Consider the following 22,198-nt stretch of genomic DNA (forward strand, 5'->3'; position numbering starts at 1 on the left):
AAGAAATGTGGTTATACCGGATTTGTCTCAACACGCGGATCTGACTGACATCATCATCTGAGTTAAGCAACTCTTCCAATCAACTTCCTCATCCTGAAAATCCAAAAGTTTTACCAAACTTGTCAATAAATCGATGATTGTGTACCCATGCTTTTTATTAGTAATTACAAACATAAAAAAAGGAAATTGAATAAAGAATTTGAGTAGTTGTGAACATTATCTAAAAAGGAAACCAAGCAAATATGGAGGTTTGAAACAGAAAAATAAACAATGAGCAAGAGAAAAACCGATTGAGAAACCAAAGGAATAGATAGCTTAAAAATCAGGTTGTGTGTGAGTAAATTTTGAAGGAAAAGGTAGAGTAATTCTTTTGTGAGAATTAAGAGGTGTTATAAATGGTATAAATAGGATTCTTGGCCAAAGAGGTGTTTATTCCCTCAATTTTATTTTTATATAGAGAGAGAGAGATTTTAAGTACTGTGTTCTCTCTGAATAAATATTTTTATTTCGCTATCAGTCAATAAAAATTGACCTTCTTACTTGAAACCATCTCTTACGTCACTTCTCCATTAAAACTATAGTGGCCTATATACATGCATATCGCATCAAATTCGTCCCTTTATTTTGGTTTCAGATTCTCCTTTAATAAAGCAACAAAAAATTTTAAAGTGTAGAAGATTTTGTCAAATTAGCAAGGTAAGTAAAACAGCAAAAACCAAATCGCAACATTTCGGATTTGGTGGCATGTGATGTGGCTACACAGTTCCTCCGTACATAGCGTCGACCTTAATTCTCTCAAACTTTAGTTATAAGCTCTCCCCTTGAGACTGCTTTCCATTTTGCGGAGAGAAAGATTAACATTCTTTGTTCAATTCTCAAAGCCCATTCAGAATCAACCTTCTCTCATTATTTCCCTATAGTACTATTCATCCTATAACGTAACCAACTTTTTTTCTTCTCATAAACAATTGAACAGTCAGAAAGCAATTTACATATTAGTATATCGTCTGCTTGAAAACCATACGTACCCACAAGGAATTAGATTCCGTTGTGGGATTAATAATAATAATAGTACAAGAGAGGAAAAGAAAAGCATATATATTCGAGTTGAATTTTTGCTTTTGTGAGAAGAGCAATGGCGGTTGATATTACTAAGGCCAACGAAGCAGCGATGATTCTAACGTCAGGGCCAAGCGGGATAATCAGTGCCCTGTTTTCATTACGGGTATTGAGGAGTTTATGGCTGCTGCTCAGTGCATTCGTGCTATTGTTGCTATTGCCATTTCGAGGGCGGAAGCGGATGGTGTCGCAAGCGACAACATCTGGATCAAAGGAGGAGAAGGTAATTAAGAAATTTACCTGATATTTGTAATTTGCATGACAATGTAATTATGTAAATATGTGTCTTTTCATTATAAGAAAGGTTGTCATTTTATATGGTTAATTAATTAATATATGTATTCTCAGTTTGATAAGATGATCGAACGGAAGGGGCCAATGGTGCGAGTGCCGGCAAAGATGGTGCCGAGAAAGAACATGGTGGATAATGAGGTGGCGGCGAGGAGAGTGCTGGCGATAAAAAGGGTGCTTGAGGACGTTGACGATAAGAACACGGTGAGGGAATTTTCGCTTTTTGTCACTTCAAGAGGAGATACCATGTTTACTCAGTCATGGACACCCGTTTCCCTCAAAGTCAGGTAACAAATTAATAATCGGCGTATTATTTGTGCTATTTAAATTAATTAAGCAACGTTTTTGTTTGATTGATGATGATTCTATCCCACATTTATTCTATCCCACATTCATAGGCCCTTCTGCTCCCTGTTTGTGGGAGGTCCTAGGCTTTTAATTAATTTCTATTATGGGTGTAAAATGCTTTTTACATGAGAAAAACTATTTTTTGTAATATTATATTTCTATATTTTGTTAAGTACTATAAAAATATGTGACATATATGTGGTATAAGACTAGTTATTTGGTGAATCCTTCTTATATTGAAGTTTGATAGCAATATCCACGTACTTGATTAATACAAGTCATATGGAGTAAGAGTTGGGATATGTTTAGAGGCCAGATTCAGGATTTGAAGTTAGGTTCCTATCGTAATCTCTAATTAATATGTAATAATTGGATTCATAATCAGATATTTATATATATTTCGTGCATTTCTAATTAATAGAAATACATGGTCTCGCAAACACAATGCTATAAATGACATTCCCCACCCCCACCCCCCAATTTTAGTGAGGAAAATGTTTTTGTTCAAGAAAACATTTTCAAATTTCAAGTAACTACACACTGGAATATACAGAAAAATATCCCCATCGTTATAGAAAGGAAAGAACTTCTAAACTATGCATATTTAAATTTAGACCAAGATATCATCGAGTACTTGCAAGGAATATTGAAGCTGTAACTAATACTATAATCTCAATATATATTGATAAATGATAATAACCGAAATTCTATTGCAATTACTAGTAGCCGAACTAACACTCAAATTGTAGGATAACAATGGAAATATTGTATATAGACAGTTATGAATATAGAATAAGACACACAGATAGAAGAAGGAGATAAGAAGCTTAGACTTAAAGCAAGGAGATAGAGGAACATACATTTTCTTCTTCAACAATAGGCATAACTCCCAAATCGCGGACCACTGCGCCTTTTATCATAATTGTCCTTACGCTCACAACTCAACCTGGATCCAAAATTAATCTGGTCCTATTGCTTATTCTTGGCCCAATAACTCTTCTCAACCCAATAGCTACATTTGTGACATTGGGCTGGGATTATTCATAACAGTGGCGGACCTAGGATTTTGTGCAAGCGGGTTCAGTCGGAAAAGTCCATAACTAATATAAGCGGTATAAGTCGTATAAGCGGGTTCAAAAACAATTTATATACAAAATTTATCTTGTTTTAGCCATAATTTATACATATACACAGTATTATTTTTTGACGAAGCGGGTTCAGTTGAACCCATTTCTCACCACTTGGGTTCGCCCCTGATTCATAACAATACTCCCGTCTTCAATAAGAATCTTGTCCTCAAGGTTCAAGTCAAAAATAGTGATACCGAGGAGCTCCCAACCAACTATATCAATATTAAGACGTTCTTTGTGCCTAGATGAAAATATAGGATCCAGTGCACCTTAGCGAACCAATCTAAACTGTGTCATTTGTGGCTCTCACACATTAGCATTGTTATCAACTTGAGTGCCATCATAACATGCCTTGCGTATCGACACGAGTTTGCTTGCCCTCTTCACGAAGCAGTTAGCGGAAAGCGAAATGAGTGAACCAAGGCAAACTTTCCAGAAGCAAATTCCCACAAAAGCAGCTCGTGTAAAGTGATTAGCAACCCATCAATTTGCCTCAAATACCTTAGTATTCTTTCCTTATTAACCTTTAGATCCTTCAGGATATTTTCTGTTGAGTAATGGCCATCAAGGATGGTATTGTACAGCACATCTTTTGGAACAAACCCCTTGTTAGATATGTTTGTCAACACACTCAACTTCATCATATTTCGTAAGTTTCAGCAGAATGAGCATCCTATATGTAAAGAATAGCAGAAGAAGAATATTATTTGGAGACCTTCTGTTAGTCCAAGATCGTTAACTAAGATTGGAGGATTCAACTAAAGAAGAGGAAGCTTGAAAAAAGAAGATAGATTTTAGATAGGAGAACTTATTTTGGAAAGAAGGCTTTCTTGATTTTTGGTTTCACAACAAATGCCTAAGGCTATTCTTATTCATACTTGTCTAGGGATAATTCTAAATACAAAAATAATCTAGACAATTCTATCATCTTCTACTAATATCTTCCTTAAATATCCAAGACTCTAGAATATCTAGATTTTTCTTATCTTCCATTCTAGAACATCTAGATATGTCTACTAGATAAATATCAAGAATACAACACTAGGGCATTCTAGAGAATTCTATGTTTCTCCAAAAAATCAACTTTACTTTATTTTTCTCACACTCCCCCTTAAAGTGATTTTTTGGAATCTATCCCAAGCTTGTCGCGGAAGAACTCAATCGATGCTTTAGGATGTGTCTTGGTGAAGATCTCAACACTATTTTTCTGGCTCGTTTTGCTTCCCCAAAATACTAAAGGTTCTTCAATTGGTCTTGCAAAGGAACATGAGTCTGCGTTGACAAAATTTTCATCTCTGAAACGAGCCGGTTTGACAATAGTTCTTTTTGGCCTTCCGGAATCACATGAATCATTTTTTTGTTGAGTTTCATGTTGTTGAGTTCTCGGGCTCTCCCTTTCTCTTAGCTCTTCGACAACTGTATTATCTAAAGAAGTACTCGTAATGGGTAGATTTGATGCTTCAGGGTTCAAGGGTTTATAACCTACCCCTTATTGCATAACTCCATAATACAAAGAGACTTCATCGAATATGACATCCCTTGAAACAACAAAGAGATGAGTTTTCGGATCCATGCACTTCCATCCTTTTTCCTTTCATCATATCCGATAAAGATGCATTTTCTTGCCTTGGCATCTAACTTGCTCCTTTGAGAATCCGGAATGTGAACATAACAAATAGAGCCAAAAACCCTGAGGTGTTTCACGCTAGGCTTTTCTAAACATTAATTCATAGGGAGACTTCATATTATTTGGAGAAAGCGACATCCTGTTAATCACGTACGCTGCATATTTCATATCTTCAGCCCACAAGGCTCTTGGTAAATTCTTGGAATGAAGCCAACTCTTACATGTCTTAGTTAAGCGTCGGATCTTCCTTTCAGCCACTCCATTTTGTTGTGGCGTATCAGCGCATGTCAACTCTCTTTTAATGTCATGCTGACGACAAAAGGAAAGAAACTCATCTGATGTAAACTCACCGCCATTATCAGTTTGTAGCCGTCTTATTCTGGAATCGAGTTCACCTTCAATAGTTTCTTTGAACTCCACAAACTTACTGAAAACTTTTGACTTGTGCTTTGCAAAATAAATCCAAGTGAATCTAGTAAAATCATCAATGAAAATTAGCATATAAGAGTAGCCTGAAAATGAAGGAGTTCTCGTTGGCCCCATCAAGTCACTGTGAATAAGTTTTTGCGGGGCATTGCACCTTAACAAGGATCTGTCAAATGGAAGACGATGTGCTTTTCCATATTGACATCCTTCACAAACCTCTCCTCCATCAAAATTTCTTAAGTTAGGCAAACCTTTTACTAGATTCAACTTTACCATGGCTTTTAATTTATCCATGCTTAGATGTCCAAGTCTAGCATGCCAAATATGTGTATTATCATTGCTACTCATCTTCTCAATATATGAATTAGAGGCAGATAAGACATATAAATCGCTAACTCTCTTACCTGAGTGAATGATATCTGCCTTGAGTACCTTGATATTTCGGAGGAACTTCACATCACGTGGGCCAAATAGCAAATAGTTTCCAGCATTTGCAACTGAAAATAGATTTTTATTCATACCTGGAACGTGAAAGACATTGTTGAGGGTGATAGTGTCTTTTTGCTTCTCGTTGATCACAACAGTGCCTTCTTTCTCCACATTATGGACTGTATTATCTGCTGTAACAATGACATCATGTCCGTTGTATTCGCGAAAGGTGGAGAATTTGGATTGATCTACAGTGAGATGGTGCCCACATCCTGAATCCACGATCCAGTCTCTTCCAAAATTTATGGAAGCCATGGCATTTATTGCTCGAGTCTCCGTTGTGAAGTACTTTCCCCAGTCTTCTTCTTTTTCTTCTTCTTCAGCAACTTTCTCAATTTGAGCCATATTGCTCTCTTTGGCTCGACAATATCTTTTTATGTGCCTGACTTTGCCACAACGGTAACATTTTAAAGGCTTTTTACTGTTGCTGGAAGACTCCCCCTTCTTTCCTGGCGAGCTCGAACCATTTGAGGACTGAAAGTGCATTCTATCTCTTGATTTTCCTTTAAAGTTCCTCTTATCGGTGACAAGAGAATTTCCTTCCCCTTCTTTGATAGATACACCAGCCATCTGTTTGGCTAATAGCTCTTGTGACGATAGCAAATTCTCAAATTCTTCCAAAGATAGTTGTTGAACCCATCCTTGAATCGATGTAACAAAGGGAATATATTCTGGCTTTAAGCCACGAATAATAATTCTTCTTATTCGTGCTTTAGAGATAGCCACGGCCGGATTCAATAGAGAAATTTCAAAACACAGATTTTTAACCTTCAAAAAATACTCGGCGATCGAAAGATTACCTTGAGTGGTGTTAGCTAACTCATTCTCCAAAATCTGTAGCCGAGCTTCATCCTTCTTGTTGAACAGCCGATCGAAGGTCCTCCATATTTTATGAGCTGATTTACACCTTATAATATGATCAAATAAATTATGAGAGATGGACCTCTTTAGGATAAACTCCGCCTTAGCATTAATCTGCTTCTACTTCTTACGTGCATTGCTATTTTTCGATGCGTCAGCAGGAGGACTTGTGTTACTCCCATTGACAACTTCCCACAAATCCTCACCAACAAGGTATGATTCCATACAAGTCTTCCATACCTTGTAGTTGGACTAGTTCAATAACTCAATCCCCAGTCCATTTGCACGACCACCCAAATTCATTTAGAGAAACCAGTTGAATCAACCACTAACCCGGCCTTGAAATCTAGAATCTGACTTATGGCTCTGATACCATGTAAGGAATAGCAGAAGAAGAATATTATTTGGACATCTTCTGCTAGCCCAAGATCGCTAACTAAGATTGAAGGATTCAACTAAAGAAGAGGGAGCTTGAAAAAAGAAGATAGATTTTAGATAGGAGAACTTGTTTTGGAAAGAAGCTTTCTTGATTTTTGGCTTCACAACAAATGCCTAAGCCTATTCTTATTCATACTTGTCTAGGGATAATTCTAAATACAAAAATAATCTAGACAATTCTATCATCTTCTACTAATATCTTCCTTAAATATCCAAGACTCTAGAATATCTAGATTTTTCTTATCTTCCCATTCTAGAACATCTAGATATGTCTACTAGATAAATATATCAAGAATACAACACTAGGGCATTCTAGAGAATTCTATGTTTCTCCAATAAAATCAACTTTACTTTATTTTTCTCACACTATACATGACAGTTCTTATCGTTATACCTAGGGGTGTACAAAGGGAACCGACAAATCGCATCAAATCGATAATTCGAATCAAACCGAGAAAAAAACCCGACTATGATTTGGTTTGGTATTGGAAAAAAAAATCCGACCACAATTGGTTTGGTTTGGTTTTAACTAAAAAAAGTCAAACCGAACCAAACCAACCCGACATTACATGTATAGAAGTTTCAAATAAATTTAATACATAAAAATATTTATTGTTGTGTAGTTTATAAATATTTCTTAAATATTTTTATAATTTTATCTTTTAACGTATTATTTTAAACTTGGACTTATAATTCTTGAATGCTACAATAAGTTTTATAGTGAATATTAATTCTAATAAAAGACACTCAATCAAATTGTACAGGAATGACAATAGTGTTGGATATCTATTTTTTTTTTAGTTTTTTCATGATTTGGATAAAATACACAACTTGTTTTTTTATAGTGTTTAGTCATGTAAAAATAGTACTTGTTAGTCGTACTTATTTTAGCAACTTAGTAATTTTAGATTATGTTTATTTTTATTATGGCATATTAATAATATTTATTTTATGTTTTATTGTCTTTATTGTTGAATATCTTAGTACAATACCATAGCTCATATCATATTTTATGTTATTTTCTTGAAAATCACCTTATATAGTTATGTCTTACTAGAATCCAAGAAATATTTGGAGTACAAATTCTATATTTTGTGCTATGAAGACTTTATGAAAAAAAAAACGAAATAATCCGAAAGCCCGAAAAACCCGAGACTAAAAAACCTGACTTTTATAGGTTTGGTTTGGTCTTTAAATTTAATAACCCGACACAATTGGTTTGGTTTGGTAATTGAAAAATCCGATCCAACCCGACATATGTACACCCTAGTTATACCATTTAATAATCTCATTGATTCCTTCAAAATGAATGCCTCGTCCTGATTATCATTCTTGCAAAGCCTATGAATGAGGTTATTATAAGAGGTGATAGGATGACCTGTACTTGTAATTGCCCTTACTCTCAGGTATTATGTAGTTTCCACATAAAAGCTCTACTATGCTTGAATCCTCTTTGACCTTCTTCACACAAAGCTTATCAACCACCTCGACCACATACCTAGAAGCAATACATGTGCTAATGTGCCGAATCAATAAGGATGTTTGGCTAGCTCGTTGTTCATCATTAGCACTAGGATGTCGCTGCCCTATCTTGTTCATGGTTGAAGAACAACTATTCAAGTCTTGTGCAAATATTAAATGAATGGAATATCCAAGAGTATTACAGAAGACATGTGGGGAACCAAACGTTTGATTTGAGGTGGCCACAAGATCTGAAATGGCGGAAGATGACCTCAAAGGTTCAGCTGGTACCTATGTCAAGGCATTTGTTGGTGAGTGTAAGCCAAACCAAGAAAATTTTACCACTTGTGAATCAGCATTGTCACATTTAATTGCCTTCAGCAATATATCACTAATCTCTAAGCCAAAAATTATATTTTCAATTATTTCACTAATATAGAAATTCACACACCATTGTCGTCCGGGATCCCACACTTTAATCATAGAATAAGAAGATGAAAATGAGTAAAACTTTCCAGTAGATTCCAGCAGTAGTAATGCTTACTCTTCGGAGTCCAGAAATTCTCCATATGCGCGGTGGAAACCAGTGCACCACCAGTTCATGGATCGTGGTCCCCAATACGAAAGTTCCAGCAACTTGTTCAACTAGGGATACTACAGACTTTCGGCAACCACAAGGAAATGGATAAGCAAGTCTAACAGATCTCGCATCGGAAGGTGAGACTACCAACTCACTGCTACCAATACAAAGCAGACATGATTCCATGATAAGATTACCCAGCATAGAAAGTTTATCGTCCATCAAAATTGTCTTCTTAGTACCTAAAGGTAAAGTAGCATAGCCTATTAGTACTATGCAACTCAATACTACAAGTTGAAAATCACATACTGATGGCTGCTTAATTATTAACGCCAACTTTGTATCCCATACTAGAAAATTGGTTGTCGTATCAGTTGGAGAGCAATAGTTCTTATTAATGGTTCGTTTGAGAATTCCATCAAGATACACGGCATCAAAGGACTCAACACCAAATTTAGCTTCACCTAACAGCTCCCAATCATACAACTTTGCAAATAAATAACTCCGTCTTTTTCTAATTGTTTCAAACAGTGTATGTGCATATGATGGAGAACTTAAAGGAATATGCAAAAGAGATGCACACCCTGAAGCAATGATAAATTCCTGCCCTGTGTCACCCACTTGGCCACATAACTAGAATTTGATAGTCCAATATCCCTTATGCATCTGTAGTCCAACTACCAGAGTGTGGTACCAATGAAAGTACTTGACTAGAAAACGCTAAGGTGTCTGCCAATGGACAATTGATTCCAGTAATTGGCATGATCCTATTTTTAACCTTATACTCACGTGCAACAAAAGAAATTAGAAATGAAGTCGTATCGACAATTTTGACTAGGCAACCGACATGTATCTTTTTGGAAATTTTCAGCAAGCACCATGAATTCCTGGCCTTCCTCTATGAATTCCTCTTTCTCGGTCATTAGTAGCTCTCGTAACATTTTCCTGTTAGTTTTAGCTGCTGCTTTATCATCTTGGAAGGTGTCCGGCATTTCCTCGTATGCCACGTTCAGGATGTTGCTGTTCGAGTGCTTATTCTAATACTGAGGCGAGGGTGAGGTGCTAATGTTGCACCATGATGGAATACCGCAACTCATGCTAGAAAATCCTCCACTGGCTTGCGCTGCTGGTAAACGGCTAAGCACCCAGCAGGTGCTTCTCTAATTCGAGTGCAAAAATGCAGCTTCAGTTTCTCCTTAAAATGATTCCAATCAAAAAATTGCTCATTTCGAAACAACCAATCAAACCAAGCAAGAGCTTCACCATCAAGGTAGTGGTAAAGAAGAGGTAACCAGTCCTTTTCGGAGAAGCCAAGGTAGGTGAAGTACAGGTCTGCCCGAAAAATCCAACCCTATGGGTATCCACTGCTGAATCGATCTAATACGACCATTTTTATTGGAGTTCGAATGATGAAAGCACCAATGTAACGAATACTATAATCTCAATGTATATTGATAAAAACCGAAACTCTATTACACAAGGGCGGACGCAGAATTTTTCGGAAGCGGTGTCGCATTTAATGAATCACGATACACATAAAAATAATACAAATTCGAATCTTATTAAAAAATGAATTCAAGTATAATACTACAACCCTCCTCGACAAGTTTTTATTTTTTGAAATGTATTCAGAATGTTCTTGCTAGACATAATAGTAAATACTACATTTTCTATATATAACACTAAGCAATTACTTAAAAACTCTTTCATTATTTGACTTTACAATTTGGGTTCGGACCAACTTTATCTTCCCCCAAGAAAAAGATAGAAAGAAAAAATAGTAAGAAAGCTTATCATGGAACATACTTGGAGGAAAAACAAGTTTTTTAGCAAAAAACGCTGAAAATCTTACTTAGCATGAAGCTGCACAAGTTTGAACACAGGACCTCTCCTAAAAAGAGAAGCACTTGACCAGCAGAGCTAGCAAGAAGTAGGTGTAAAGCTGTGTCATTTTTGTTTATTTAATAAGATATTTTTTGTACATATTAATAATTTATATATGTTTAGTGAAATTTTCCGACACCGCTTACCCCAAGGTGCATCCGCCCCTGCTATTACAATTACTAGTAGCCGAACTAATACTCAAATTGTAGAAATGGAAATACTGAATATAGACAATTATGGATATAGGAGAAGACACACAGATAGAAGAAAGAAATGAGAAGCTTAGACTCAGATCAAGGAGATGAGAGGAACAGACATTTTCTTCTTCAATAATAGGCATAACCCCCAAATTGCAGACCACTACGCCTTTTATCATAACAGTCCTTAAGCTCACAACTCAACCTGGATCCCAAATTAATCTGGCCGTATTGCTTATTCTCGGCTCAATAGCTACATCTATGACATTGGGCTGGGGATGATTCAAAACAGAAGCCTTGGCACTTTTTGATCATCCCTTCAGTCTCTCATTACTGTGAATATGTGATTGTTCTGTTTATTCTTTGTATGACTGTTATGATAGCATGAGCAGAATGGGGGGGGGGGGGTTAGTTTTGTCTGTATATAGACTGTATTTGCCACGACTTTGGTTGATACATTATTCCACTTGGCACACAATTTTAACTAGATATGCTGTGAAGAATATTACCACTTTCTGTAACTTGGATCGATAAGATTATCTCTAAATGAATAAGGGCATTTTAAGTAATTGCAAACAACTCCTCTCACTGCCTTGTGCACAAACTGTCTCTTTAAATAAGGGGAATACATATGTCTAATGGCATTATACATCATGAACCCATGAGGAAAAAATGTGCACAAATTATACCCATCGGTAACCAGCCTCCATTTTTTATTCCCATCAGTTCTTCAAAAAGCTCATATTTCGAATTGAGAAGAGATTAAAGACCATGCAAATGTCCATTGTTATATGTTATTGCTAGTTGTTGATGTTTACAAGTTTCATACATATGTGCTTTTCTGAAATAAAAATTTACAATGTCATTTCCTTGTGTAGGGGATTGGTTTTCCTATTGCATGGTCTGAATGAACACAGGTCTGTATACCAGCTTTGGAAGAGTTGTTGTGGTTGTAACTTCGATCTTCATGTTTATCGTATTAAAAACTCTACATTCATTAACAGTGGCAGGTATGATGACTTTGCCAAGAAGCTGAATGCTAACGGGTATAAAGTTTATGGAATTGATTGGACTGGTAAGGTTTTCTCTGTGCATGTGCTTGAAATATATAGTTTTCTGTTCCTGATAATTCATAGATTCTGGTGTCTTTTGTTTATTTCTTTTCCATATTTTGTGAATGGATTCTCAGATGCAACTTGCTGTGTCATGTCGATCTTTCTCTTTTTTCTTTTTTGGATACAAGTAAGTATTACGTATTAGTTAGGATGTAGGCAGAGGAGGACCTATTTGTTATAATGAGGGGTCACCGGACCCGTAAGCTTCTGCAGAAATCTGGTATATGTATATGTATAACTTAAAAATGGTTAATTTAAAGTACTTGGCACCCTGAATACTAAAAGCCTTTAGGGGGCACTGGTTAAGCAGAATATTGTGCCCCGTCGTATAAAAATCATGGGTCCGCCTCTGGAAGTGGGGAACTAGATTCATTTCGCTGCAGTATCAGGTTTGATCATCTCAGCAATATCCAAGTTAGAGTCTAAATGGCTCTTCAGCCCATTAAGATTTTTTCCTCCGTAATTGCAAACGATTGCTAATAATTTTACTGACACTAATTCTGTCCTCTTCCATATTTTGAGTCTTGTATGGTTCTCTCAGATGAAAGCATCAACATATGCTTCTAATTTCAAAGATTTTACTAGGGATAAAACCTTCTATTTAATTTGAGGAAGTCATTGCTAACAGCTTTCAGTGTCTCTCTTGCTTTTAACTGTAGCTTTCACAATCACGGTATTAAAGGAGGAATATGTAAATTTTCTGTAGCATACTCATGTCCACTGAGACAAACAGAGGGGGATAGGTTAATGGAGGACCATACTGTCATGTCCTACTTCTCATTCAATTGAAACTTCAGAGCGAGCAGGTTATCCAAGAATCGTCGTGTGTTGCGGAAGCCAAATGTATATAGTGTGAATAAGTCACAACTACTATACCAAAATTATGACAGCCACCAAATAATAAATAAGACAATAAAGCAACAATAAAGGGAACACCAGAATTTACGAGGTTCGGCTAATTTTGCCTACTCCTCGGACACAACCAATATTTTATTTCACTCCAAAATACAAGTGAAATAATACTAAAGAGAGAAGATACAAATGCCTTAAACAGATGAGAAGGCAAATGAGAGGTGTGTTTCAATCCTAAACATTAGGCCTTCTTTTATAGGGGAAAAATCCCCCCAAACTTAACTCCCAACCAATGTGGGACTTTGGCATTTTGCCAAACTTCAACAAATCTCCACCTTGGCAAAATTCCACATTTTCAATTCTCTCTCAATAACAAATTTTGGTTGTGTCTTCATCTTCAATCTTCAGTGTTCAACAATGTTGATCAAATCCAAACAATGTTGAAACTTGACCGCAGTCACCACCTTTGTCAGCATATCAGCAGGATTCTCTGTAGTATGAATTTTCTTCACCGTGACTCCACCTTCTTCTATGATTTCTCGTACGAAATGATACCGAACATCAATGTGCTTCGTCCTTGCATGATAAACTTGGTTCTTCGCTAATTGAATAGCACTTTGACTATCACAAAAAATTGTGATACCTTTTTGTTCAACACCAAGCTCCTTTAGCAATCCTTGAAGCCAAATTGCCTCTTTCACAGCATCTGTAATAGCCATGTACTCTGCCTCTGTTGTAGACAAAGCAACTGTTGACTGCAAAGTAGACTTCCAACTAACTGGTGCCTTTGCAAAAGTAAACACATAACCAGTAGTTGATCTTCGTTTGTCCATATCACCCGCAAAATCTGAGTCACAATATCCAACTACAAACTGATTGTCTTCCTGCTCAAAAACTAACCCGACATCTACAGTATTATGAATATACCGTAGAATCCACTTCACAGCTTGCCAATGCTCCTTCCCTGGATTGTGCATATATCTGCTAATAACTCCAACAGCTTGTGAAATGTCAGGCCTTGTGCAAACCATTGCATACATCAAGCTACCAACAGCATTTGCGTATGGTACCTTTGACATATACTCTCGTTCAGCTTCATCCATTGGCGACATAGTAGTACTTAGCTTAAAATGGGAAGCAAGTGGAGTACTAACTGGCTTAGTCTTGTCATCTATGCCAAAACGTTGAAGTACTCTCTTCAAATATTCCTTTTGAGATAAACAGAGTTTCTTTGAACGTCTATCTCTAATTATCTCCATGCCAAGAATTTTCTTTGCCTCACCCAAATCCTTCATCTCGAACTCCTTCTTCAGTTGAATCTTCAACTTATCAATTTCTTCCGAATTCTTGGAAGCTATCAACATATCATCAACATATAGGAGAAGATATACAAAGGAACCATCTTTAAGCTTGTGCAAATACACACAATGATCGTATTTGCTTCTCTTGTACCCTTGCCGCAACATAAACTCGTCAAATCGCTTGTACCATTGTCTAGAAGATTGTTTCAATCCGTACAATGATTTTTCAAGTTTGCACACCATATTTTCTTTTCCAGCAACTTTGAATCCTTCTGGCTGAGTCATGTAGATTTCCTCCTCCAAGTTTCCATGTAAAAACGCAGTTTTTACATCCATCTGAACTAGTTCCAAATCCAATTGTGCTACCAAAGCCAACATAATTCTAATGGAGGAATGTTTTACAACTGGAGAAAACACTTCATTGTAATCAATTCCCTCCTTTTGAGCATATCCTTTGGCCACCAATCTTGCTTTGTAGCGAACATCTACTTGGTTAGGAAATCCTTCCTTCTTTGCAAATACCCATTTGCACCCAATTGCTTTCTTTCCCTTCGGGAGATTGGCCAATCTCCATGTATGATTCTGATGAAGGGACTGTATCTCATCATTCATGGCAATCCTCCACTTATCTTCTTCTGAACTTTGAACAGCGTCTTTATAAGTAGTAGGAACATCATCAGCTACAATTGAGGTTGCACAAGCAACCGTCTCTATGAGACGAACAGGTTTCGTTATTGTTCTTTTTGGCCTGCTGGTTGCTATTGATTCAAGTTGTTGTTGAGATTCCTGAGTTGGAATCTCCTCTACTGGCTCTCCTTCCAGAGGGTAATCTTCATTTGTTTCCTCCTCTGCTTCTTGTGTAGGAAAAATAAATTTTCCCTCAAACTCCACCTGCTTAGAAGCACCTTCATTTTGTTTGGTATCTTCTGTTACCTTATTTACCATAGCAAATTCATCAAAGGTAACATCTCTGCTGAATATTACTTTCTTTGTCATAGGACACCATAAGCGATATCCTTTGACTCCAGAAGTAATTCCCATAAAAATAGCCTTCTTTGCCCTTGGATCCAATTTTGACTCCGTCACATGATAATATGCAGTTGAGCCAAACACGTGCAAAGAGTTATAATCTACAGCAGGTTTTCCGTACCATTTTTCAAATGGTGTTTTGCCATCAATAGCAGCAGATGGTAGACGATTAATGAGGTGGCATGCATATGTAATTGCCTCAGCCCAAAATTCTTTGCCCAAGCCAGCATTGGACAACATACACCGTACCTTCTCCAGCAAGGTCCGGTTCATACGTTCTGCCACTCCATTCTGTTGTGGTGTATGTCTAACAGTGAAGTGTCGGACGATGCCATCATTTTCACAGACCTTATTGAAATGATCATTTTTGTATTCACCTCCATTGTCTGTGCGAATACACTTGATTCTCCTGCCTGTCTGATTCTCCACCATCGTCTTCCATTTGAGAAAAATTCCCAACACTTCATCTTTGCTCTTCATTGTATACACCCATACTCTTCGGGAAAAATCATCAACAAAGGTTACAAAATAGTGCTTCCCACCCAATGAAGGTGTTTTGGAAGGACCCCAAACATCAGAGTGTACATAATCCAAAATGCCTTTAGTATTATGGATCGCTGTACCAAATTTAACCCTTGTCTGTTTCCCTTTAACACAATGCTCACAAAACTCCAAGTTGCAAGCCTTTACTCCTTTTAACAATCCTTGATCTGATAGAGTTTTCAAGGATTTTCCTCCAGCATGTCCCAAGCGCATGTGCCATAGCTTGGTTGCTTCTGCCTCTTTGTCGTCACTGGATGTTACTGTCGCTGTCCCAATAATTGTACTGCCACGATAGCGGTACATATTATTATTCTTCCGATTAGCCTTCATTACCACTAGTGCACCGGAGCATACTCTCATCACTCCATTTTCTGCAATGATTTTGAACCCTTTTGATTCTAGGGCTCCCACAGAGATGAGATTCTTCTTCAAATCCGGTACATATCGAACATCTATCAATGTTCTGATCATTCCATCATGGTTCCTTAATCGTATTGAACCAATGCCATATGAGGTAAGAGGGCTGTTATCCGCTGTGTGGATGACTCCATATTCTCCTTCTTGAAATTCCACGAACCAGTCCCTGTTGGGACACATATGATAGCTACAAGCCGAGTCCATCAACCATATGTCTGATGATGTTGATGACTCTGTTGTAACTAATGAGAAGTCTGAATCATCACAATCAGCTACATTTGAATCCATAATAGCCTTTCCATTGTTATGTTTGGCCTTATTCTTCAACTTCGGACAGTCTTTCTTCCAGTGCCCTTTTTCTCGACAAAAGGCACATTCATCTTTGCTGGGTCTGGATCTTGACTTGGATCTTCCCTTCTTTGTCCTCGTTTGATTTTGAGGACGACCCCTCACAAACAGTGCTTCTCCTTCTCCGCCCTTCTGTTTTTCTCGCTTTCTTTGTTCATAGCTGTACAAAGCTGAACAAACTTCTCTGAGAGAAATTTCGTCATTTCCATGGAGTAGAGTAGTTTCAAGGTGCTCGTACTCATCAGGAAGTGACGCCAACAACATTAAGGCCAAGTCACCATCATCATAAGTTGTATCCATATTTTGCAAATCTGTGACCAACTTATTGAAACTGGTGATATGTTCATTCATCGTGGTACCAGGAACATAGGTGAAGTGAAACAGTCTCTTCTTCATGTACAATTTATTTTGACTGTTTTTCTTCAAAAATTTATCCTCCAGTGCTTTCCATAATTTACTTGCAGAAGTTTCCTTTGTGTATGGATATTTCTGCTCTCTAACAAGGTAGGATCGAATGGTACCGCAAGCAACACGGTTGATAATTCTCCAATCTTCTTCTCCAATAACATCTGGTTTCTTTTCTTCAATGGCCAGATCTAGCCCTTGTTGAAAAAGGACATCTAGAACCTCGCCTTGCCACATCCCAAAATGTCCGGACCCGTCAAATATTTCGACCGCAAATTTCGCATTTGACACAATTCTTGTCATAAGCGAAGATGCCAATGATGACGTATTGTTGACACTTGATGTAGATTCTTCTTGTTTATTGTCTCCCATCTTTGACACAAATATTATTTAATAGCTGACGACACAAATCAAGATTATTTCCTTTCTGGTGTGGAAGATCAGACTAAGCTGCAACCACAGAGCATACTCAGACAGAACCTTGACTCAGTTACCAAGATAAATCTTTTCTGATGTGGAAGATCAGACTATGCTGCAACCACAGAGCATACTTAGACAGTACCTTGGCTCTGATACCAATTGTTGCGGAAGCCAAATGTATATAGTGTGAATAAGTCACAACTACTATACCAAAATTATGACAGCCACCAAATAATAAATAAGACAATAAAGCAACAATAAAGGGAACACCAGAATTTACGAGGTTCGGCTAATTTTGCCTACTCCTCGGACACAACCAATATTTTATTTCACTCCAAAATACAAGTGAAATAATACTAAAGAGAGAAGATACAAATGCCTTAAACAGATGAGAAGGCAAATGAGAGATGTGTTTCAATCCTAAACATTAGGCCTTCTTTTATAGGGGAAAAATCCCCCCAAACTTAACTCCCAACCAATGTGGGACTTTGGCATTTTGCCAAACTTCAACATCGTGTTCTTATACAGTCACTCATTAGCTAGAGGACTATATATGAACTCTTGCCATGGCTTGGTTTGTTCTTTGCTGCAACTTATAGTTGCTTTAGTTGAACCTTGGCTTTCTTACTCTTGTTTTCATGAGTAGTTAGTTTCCCATTTATTGACACATTTTGGTGGTAGTGACTAATATTCTCTACCTACTTGGATAGTTGTGAATCATTTGAAGCCTTTCCTTTCAAATTAAGCTTCTTCTTTGAGCAGGACATGGAGGAAGTGATGGATTGCATGCATTTGTTCCTTCTTTGGATTATGCTGTAAATGACATGGTATATAATTTTACTTTTGCATAGATAAAGACATTAAAGAAGCTGCAACAGTTACTACTAACTTTTAAGTGTTATGTATTCACCAAATTTATTCCATTTGTCGTAGAAAAACTTTCTCTCAAAGGTTTTAGATGAAAATCCAGGACTTCCGTGCTTTTGCTTTGGACATTCAACTGGTGCAGCAATTGTCCTTAAGGTAATTTTTAAATCACAATGATAATTAGCTATTCTTGAGTCGAGGATCTATCGGAAACAGCCTCTCTACCCCCTCGGGGTAGGGGTAAGGTCTGCGTACACACTACCCTCCCCAGACCCTACTAGTGGGATTTCACTGGGTCGTTGTTGTTGTTGTTGTAATGGTAATTAGCTACTATATTACTCCATCTTCTAACATGCTATTGAAGATTCTTTTTGACCTATTATTGATACTACTTGTAGGCAGCACTTGACGTGAAGGTGAGAGCTAATATAGCTGGTATTATATTGACTTCTCCTGCTATAGGAATTCAACCAACTCATCCAATTATCACAGTAAATGTCATCTTATATCAATTTTCTTTGTCATTAAACTCTATTTCCACTAAGCAGAAAAAGATTTTAAAAGACCTGTTTTTTTCTTATTTTTAGGTTCTGGCTCCAGTGGTCTCTTTCCTGATGCCAAGATTCCAATTGAGCGCGGCAAATCAAACAGGTATAACAGTATCTAGGGATCCATCAGCATTATTAGCCAAGTATTCAGATCCACTAGTATTCACTGGATCCATTAGAGCAAGAACTGGTTACGAGATCCTTCGAATCACTGCCTACTTGCAACAGAATATGAGCAAGTTGACAGTACCATTCCTAGTTCTTCATGGCACCGATGATGCAGTAACTGATCCAGAAGGCTCTAAGAAACTCTATCAAGAGGCTTCTTCAACTGACAAAAGTATCAAGCTATGTGAAGGATTGCTGCATGACTTGCTATTCGAACCTGAAAAAGAAGAAGTTGTGAAGGATATAATTGAATGGTTGAACCAAAGATTGTGAAGATGTTGAAGACTCAAAGGAATAGCTTGATCAAACGAGGTAGAGGGACAACTTGAGTTCGAGGAGATTGGCTGCGCCAAGTTTGAGATTTCCCTCAATGAGAGCCTATATATTAAGTGAGGGAAGAGAATTGAACTTGCTAAATAAGTTCGAGCACATTGAACATGGAGAAGCTTAATTGCACTGTTAATTAATGTAATGTCATCTAATCAGTGGCGACATTGCTCAAGATGTTGCTTATGGTAGTTTAATATTTTGACAACCACTCAAATTGCACAACCAAATAGGACTTTCGTAAGAATGGTTATAACATCATCCATTAAAAGGTGTTTTTGGTAATACCTTAGTAAGTTTTGGTTGAATAACCAAAGTAACGTCTACCTAGGCAACTTTTAACATTGTATATATCTTTTCTGCTAATGATAAATTAAAAAATTTCATGGAAAGATTATCTCTTGGTTAATATATTTATTTCTTACAATGTCTTCACCGAGATAGGCTTTCTGTGCAGTATGCATCAATTGATTGATGAGATAAAAAGATGCATGTATCTTCATACACGATTTTCATACAATCATCTATAGTGTTTGATAGTGTGTATTTCTGGAGATGCCAGAAATGTCAATCAGACATTTGGTTTGAAGGTTGGGCTCAAACCTGTACTGGGGAAATGGATTGGCGCATGACTTCTGATCAGTATCTCTCAGCATGGTGCAGTTGCAGATTGAGGAAGGCATTAGGCGGAGCTCACATTTTGCACAGACATCCGATGGCCAATAGGTTATGGCCTCAGTTAAGATAAATTTTTTGACAAGTACGTTCAAGGAACTGTGAATGCATTCACTGCTAAATGATGTTTTGATACATACATTATAGTCCCTCTGTTCCAATTTATGTGAACTGTTTGACTGGACACGGAGTTTAAGAAAAAATGAAGATTTTTGTAATTTGTGGTGCTAAACAAGTCAAAAAGCGGCCCAGAGTATTTATGTGGTTATAAAAGCTTCTCATTAAGGGTAGAATTGAAAGTTTAAGTTAAATTATTTTCAAATTTAGAAAGGGATCATTCTTTTTGGAAGGACCAAAAGAAAATAGGTTCACGTAAACTGAAATAGATGGGTTATGATTTTTTGAACAAGTATGAATATAGTACATAGCTTATTATCATGTGTTTTGACAGACTGCACGTTTTAAACGTATAGCTTGTCAATATTTTTCAACTTTTTTTCGGAGAAGATTGAAGAGAAGTTTCTAGGAGCAGATAATGAAGGAATCGACATGAGACCCATATTTTTACACCAACCATAAATTAGTGTCATCATAATGCTTGTAACTTAGTGATATCGGCAAAAGTGTCTCACATAATAAGCGTAAATTCAATTCAATGTCTTTCATTTGAAACCATTTCCCAATGACCTTATGTATTTAATTTTATTTAAAAAAAAAAAAAAAGAAACATAGGTGAGGATCCTGGAGATGTACATATTTTATTGGGCGTCTGGACATAAGAATTATAAAATTACAAAAAAAAAAAAATTAACAAAAATTTCAAGTGAAAATAGTATTTGAAAATTAGAGTTGTGTTTGCACAAAACATAATTTTAGGTTGTTTTTGAAGTTTTGCGAGTGATCTGAGTGAACAAATTTTGAAAAATAATTTTTTAGAGTTTTTCAAATTTTCGAAAAATTTCAAAATGCATCTTGAAGTGAAAATTAAAAATTTTATGATCAAACAGTAATTTTGGAAAAAGTGAAAAAAAAATCGGAAAAAAATAAAAAATTTCTTGTGTCCAAACGGGCTCTAATATCGGTACAATTTGGAAAACTACTTTTAATGTTTAGTTATAGTTGCCACTTGCAAGCAACCAAGTAAACAAAAAAGTTGAGTCATGGGGAATGGGGGGCTTGCTAGTGCCGAGTCGTATGCACGCAAGCGTATCTGTGCAACTTGCAGTGCAAAATCTCATACGCACACTGCCAGCTACAAGTTGTGTTAATAATTGCATTTCTTTATTTTTATCTCTTTTCTTTTCTTATTCTATTTTTGAAGTGACAAAGGCACTAATCATTCGTTTTTTAGGACACTTAAAAGAAATAGACAAGAGAGATGATATGCCTGCACTGCCAGAGGACAGCGTATAGATTTCCCCACTTGGGATGTCAACCAATTAAATTAACTCCAATTTCCAAAGAGCTCTGCTCACATCACGCCTCTTAATTACCCAACTTTTCTCTCTAATGTGTTTGCATTGCTTGTTATCCTCACTTAGAATTTACGTCAAATAAAATAAAATTAACTTATTATGGTTAAGAGATCAAATAATGTGCAAATGTATGCTAGTCAACCATTTGTTATGTTATAAAAATTTATTCATAAATACATATCATACATCTAATAATTAAATCAGAAAAACTCCATGTGTGAGTACGTTTTTAATTACCTTGTCGACACCGTGCATTTACTCGTATATCAAGCCTTCACTTCCCCTCGTCTTCTTCCTTTTCTTTTGTGCTTCTTTTTAATGAAGGGAATTGTCATAAACTAGAACAACTTCTTTCCCCTATAAATCACGAGTTCACAATCCACGCCAAAAGTTCTTATCAAACGCCCATCCTGCTAAAGACTTTTGTTTATATTTTCGTTTATTTTTAAAATGTTTTGTTTGGGGCCCATCACTAAATAGGATATATATGATATCCTAGCAAATATTAGTAGTAAAATACCAGTACCGTTGTTGTCTATCAAATCGTAATTCTTTATTTGAATACCCACTAGCCAAGAGGTGCACAAATTATGCCACCCCAGGACGATGTGGATTCTTTGAGTCGATTAAACCCATAGTCTTTAAATAGAATAAAATAAAATAAAAAGAAAGTTGAAGACAATGTTGTAAATATAAAAAAACACTTTCACAATCAAGTCATATTGTAGGCCTGCATTGAACTTCTACTTAATTAATGATTATGACAAAAATAAAATCTCTCGAATGTCTTCTGCTAACTAATCCAAAAGGCATCTACTTAACAGCATCATTGGTGGAACTTTGTATGCCAACTATCA

The 22,198-nt window shown here is 36.6% G+C and overlaps 1 protein-coding gene across 2 annotated transcripts; it reads left to right on the top strand.

Moving 5' to 3' along the window:
- Nucleotides 1-852: 852 nt before the first annotated feature.
- On the top strand, nucleotides 853-19,778 carry LOC104241736 (uncharacterized). 2 transcript variants are annotated; one of them, XM_070150300.1, is made up of 8 exons: nucleotides 853-1,342; nucleotides 1,468-1,697; nucleotides 11,730-11,768; nucleotides 11,856-11,926; nucleotides 18,044-18,108; nucleotides 18,215-18,304; nucleotides 18,547-18,639; nucleotides 18,736-19,778. In XM_070150300.1, the coding sequence occupies exons 1-8, from the start codon at nucleotides 1,136-1,138 to the stop codon at nucleotides 19,135-19,137; spliced, it is 1,197 nt and encodes a 398-aa protein (XP_070006401.1). In that variant the 5' UTR covers nucleotides 853-1,135; the 3' UTR covers nucleotides 19,138-19,778. The 2 variants fall into 2 exon arrangements, with proteins under 2 accessions (XP_070006401.1, XP_070006402.1); XM_070150301.1 differs by lacking the exon at nucleotides 18,044-18,108 and having other exon boundaries at nucleotides 18,252-18,304.
- The last annotated feature ends 2,420 nt before the right edge of the window (nucleotides 19,779-22,198 follow it).

Source organism: Nicotiana sylvestris, chromosome 6, assembly GCF_000393655.2.
Source record: "Nicotiana sylvestris chromosome 6, ASM39365v2, whole genome shotgun sequence".
In the NCBI taxonomy this organism is placed as follows: Eukaryota; Viridiplantae; Streptophyta; class Magnoliopsida; order Solanales; family Solanaceae; genus Nicotiana; species Nicotiana sylvestris.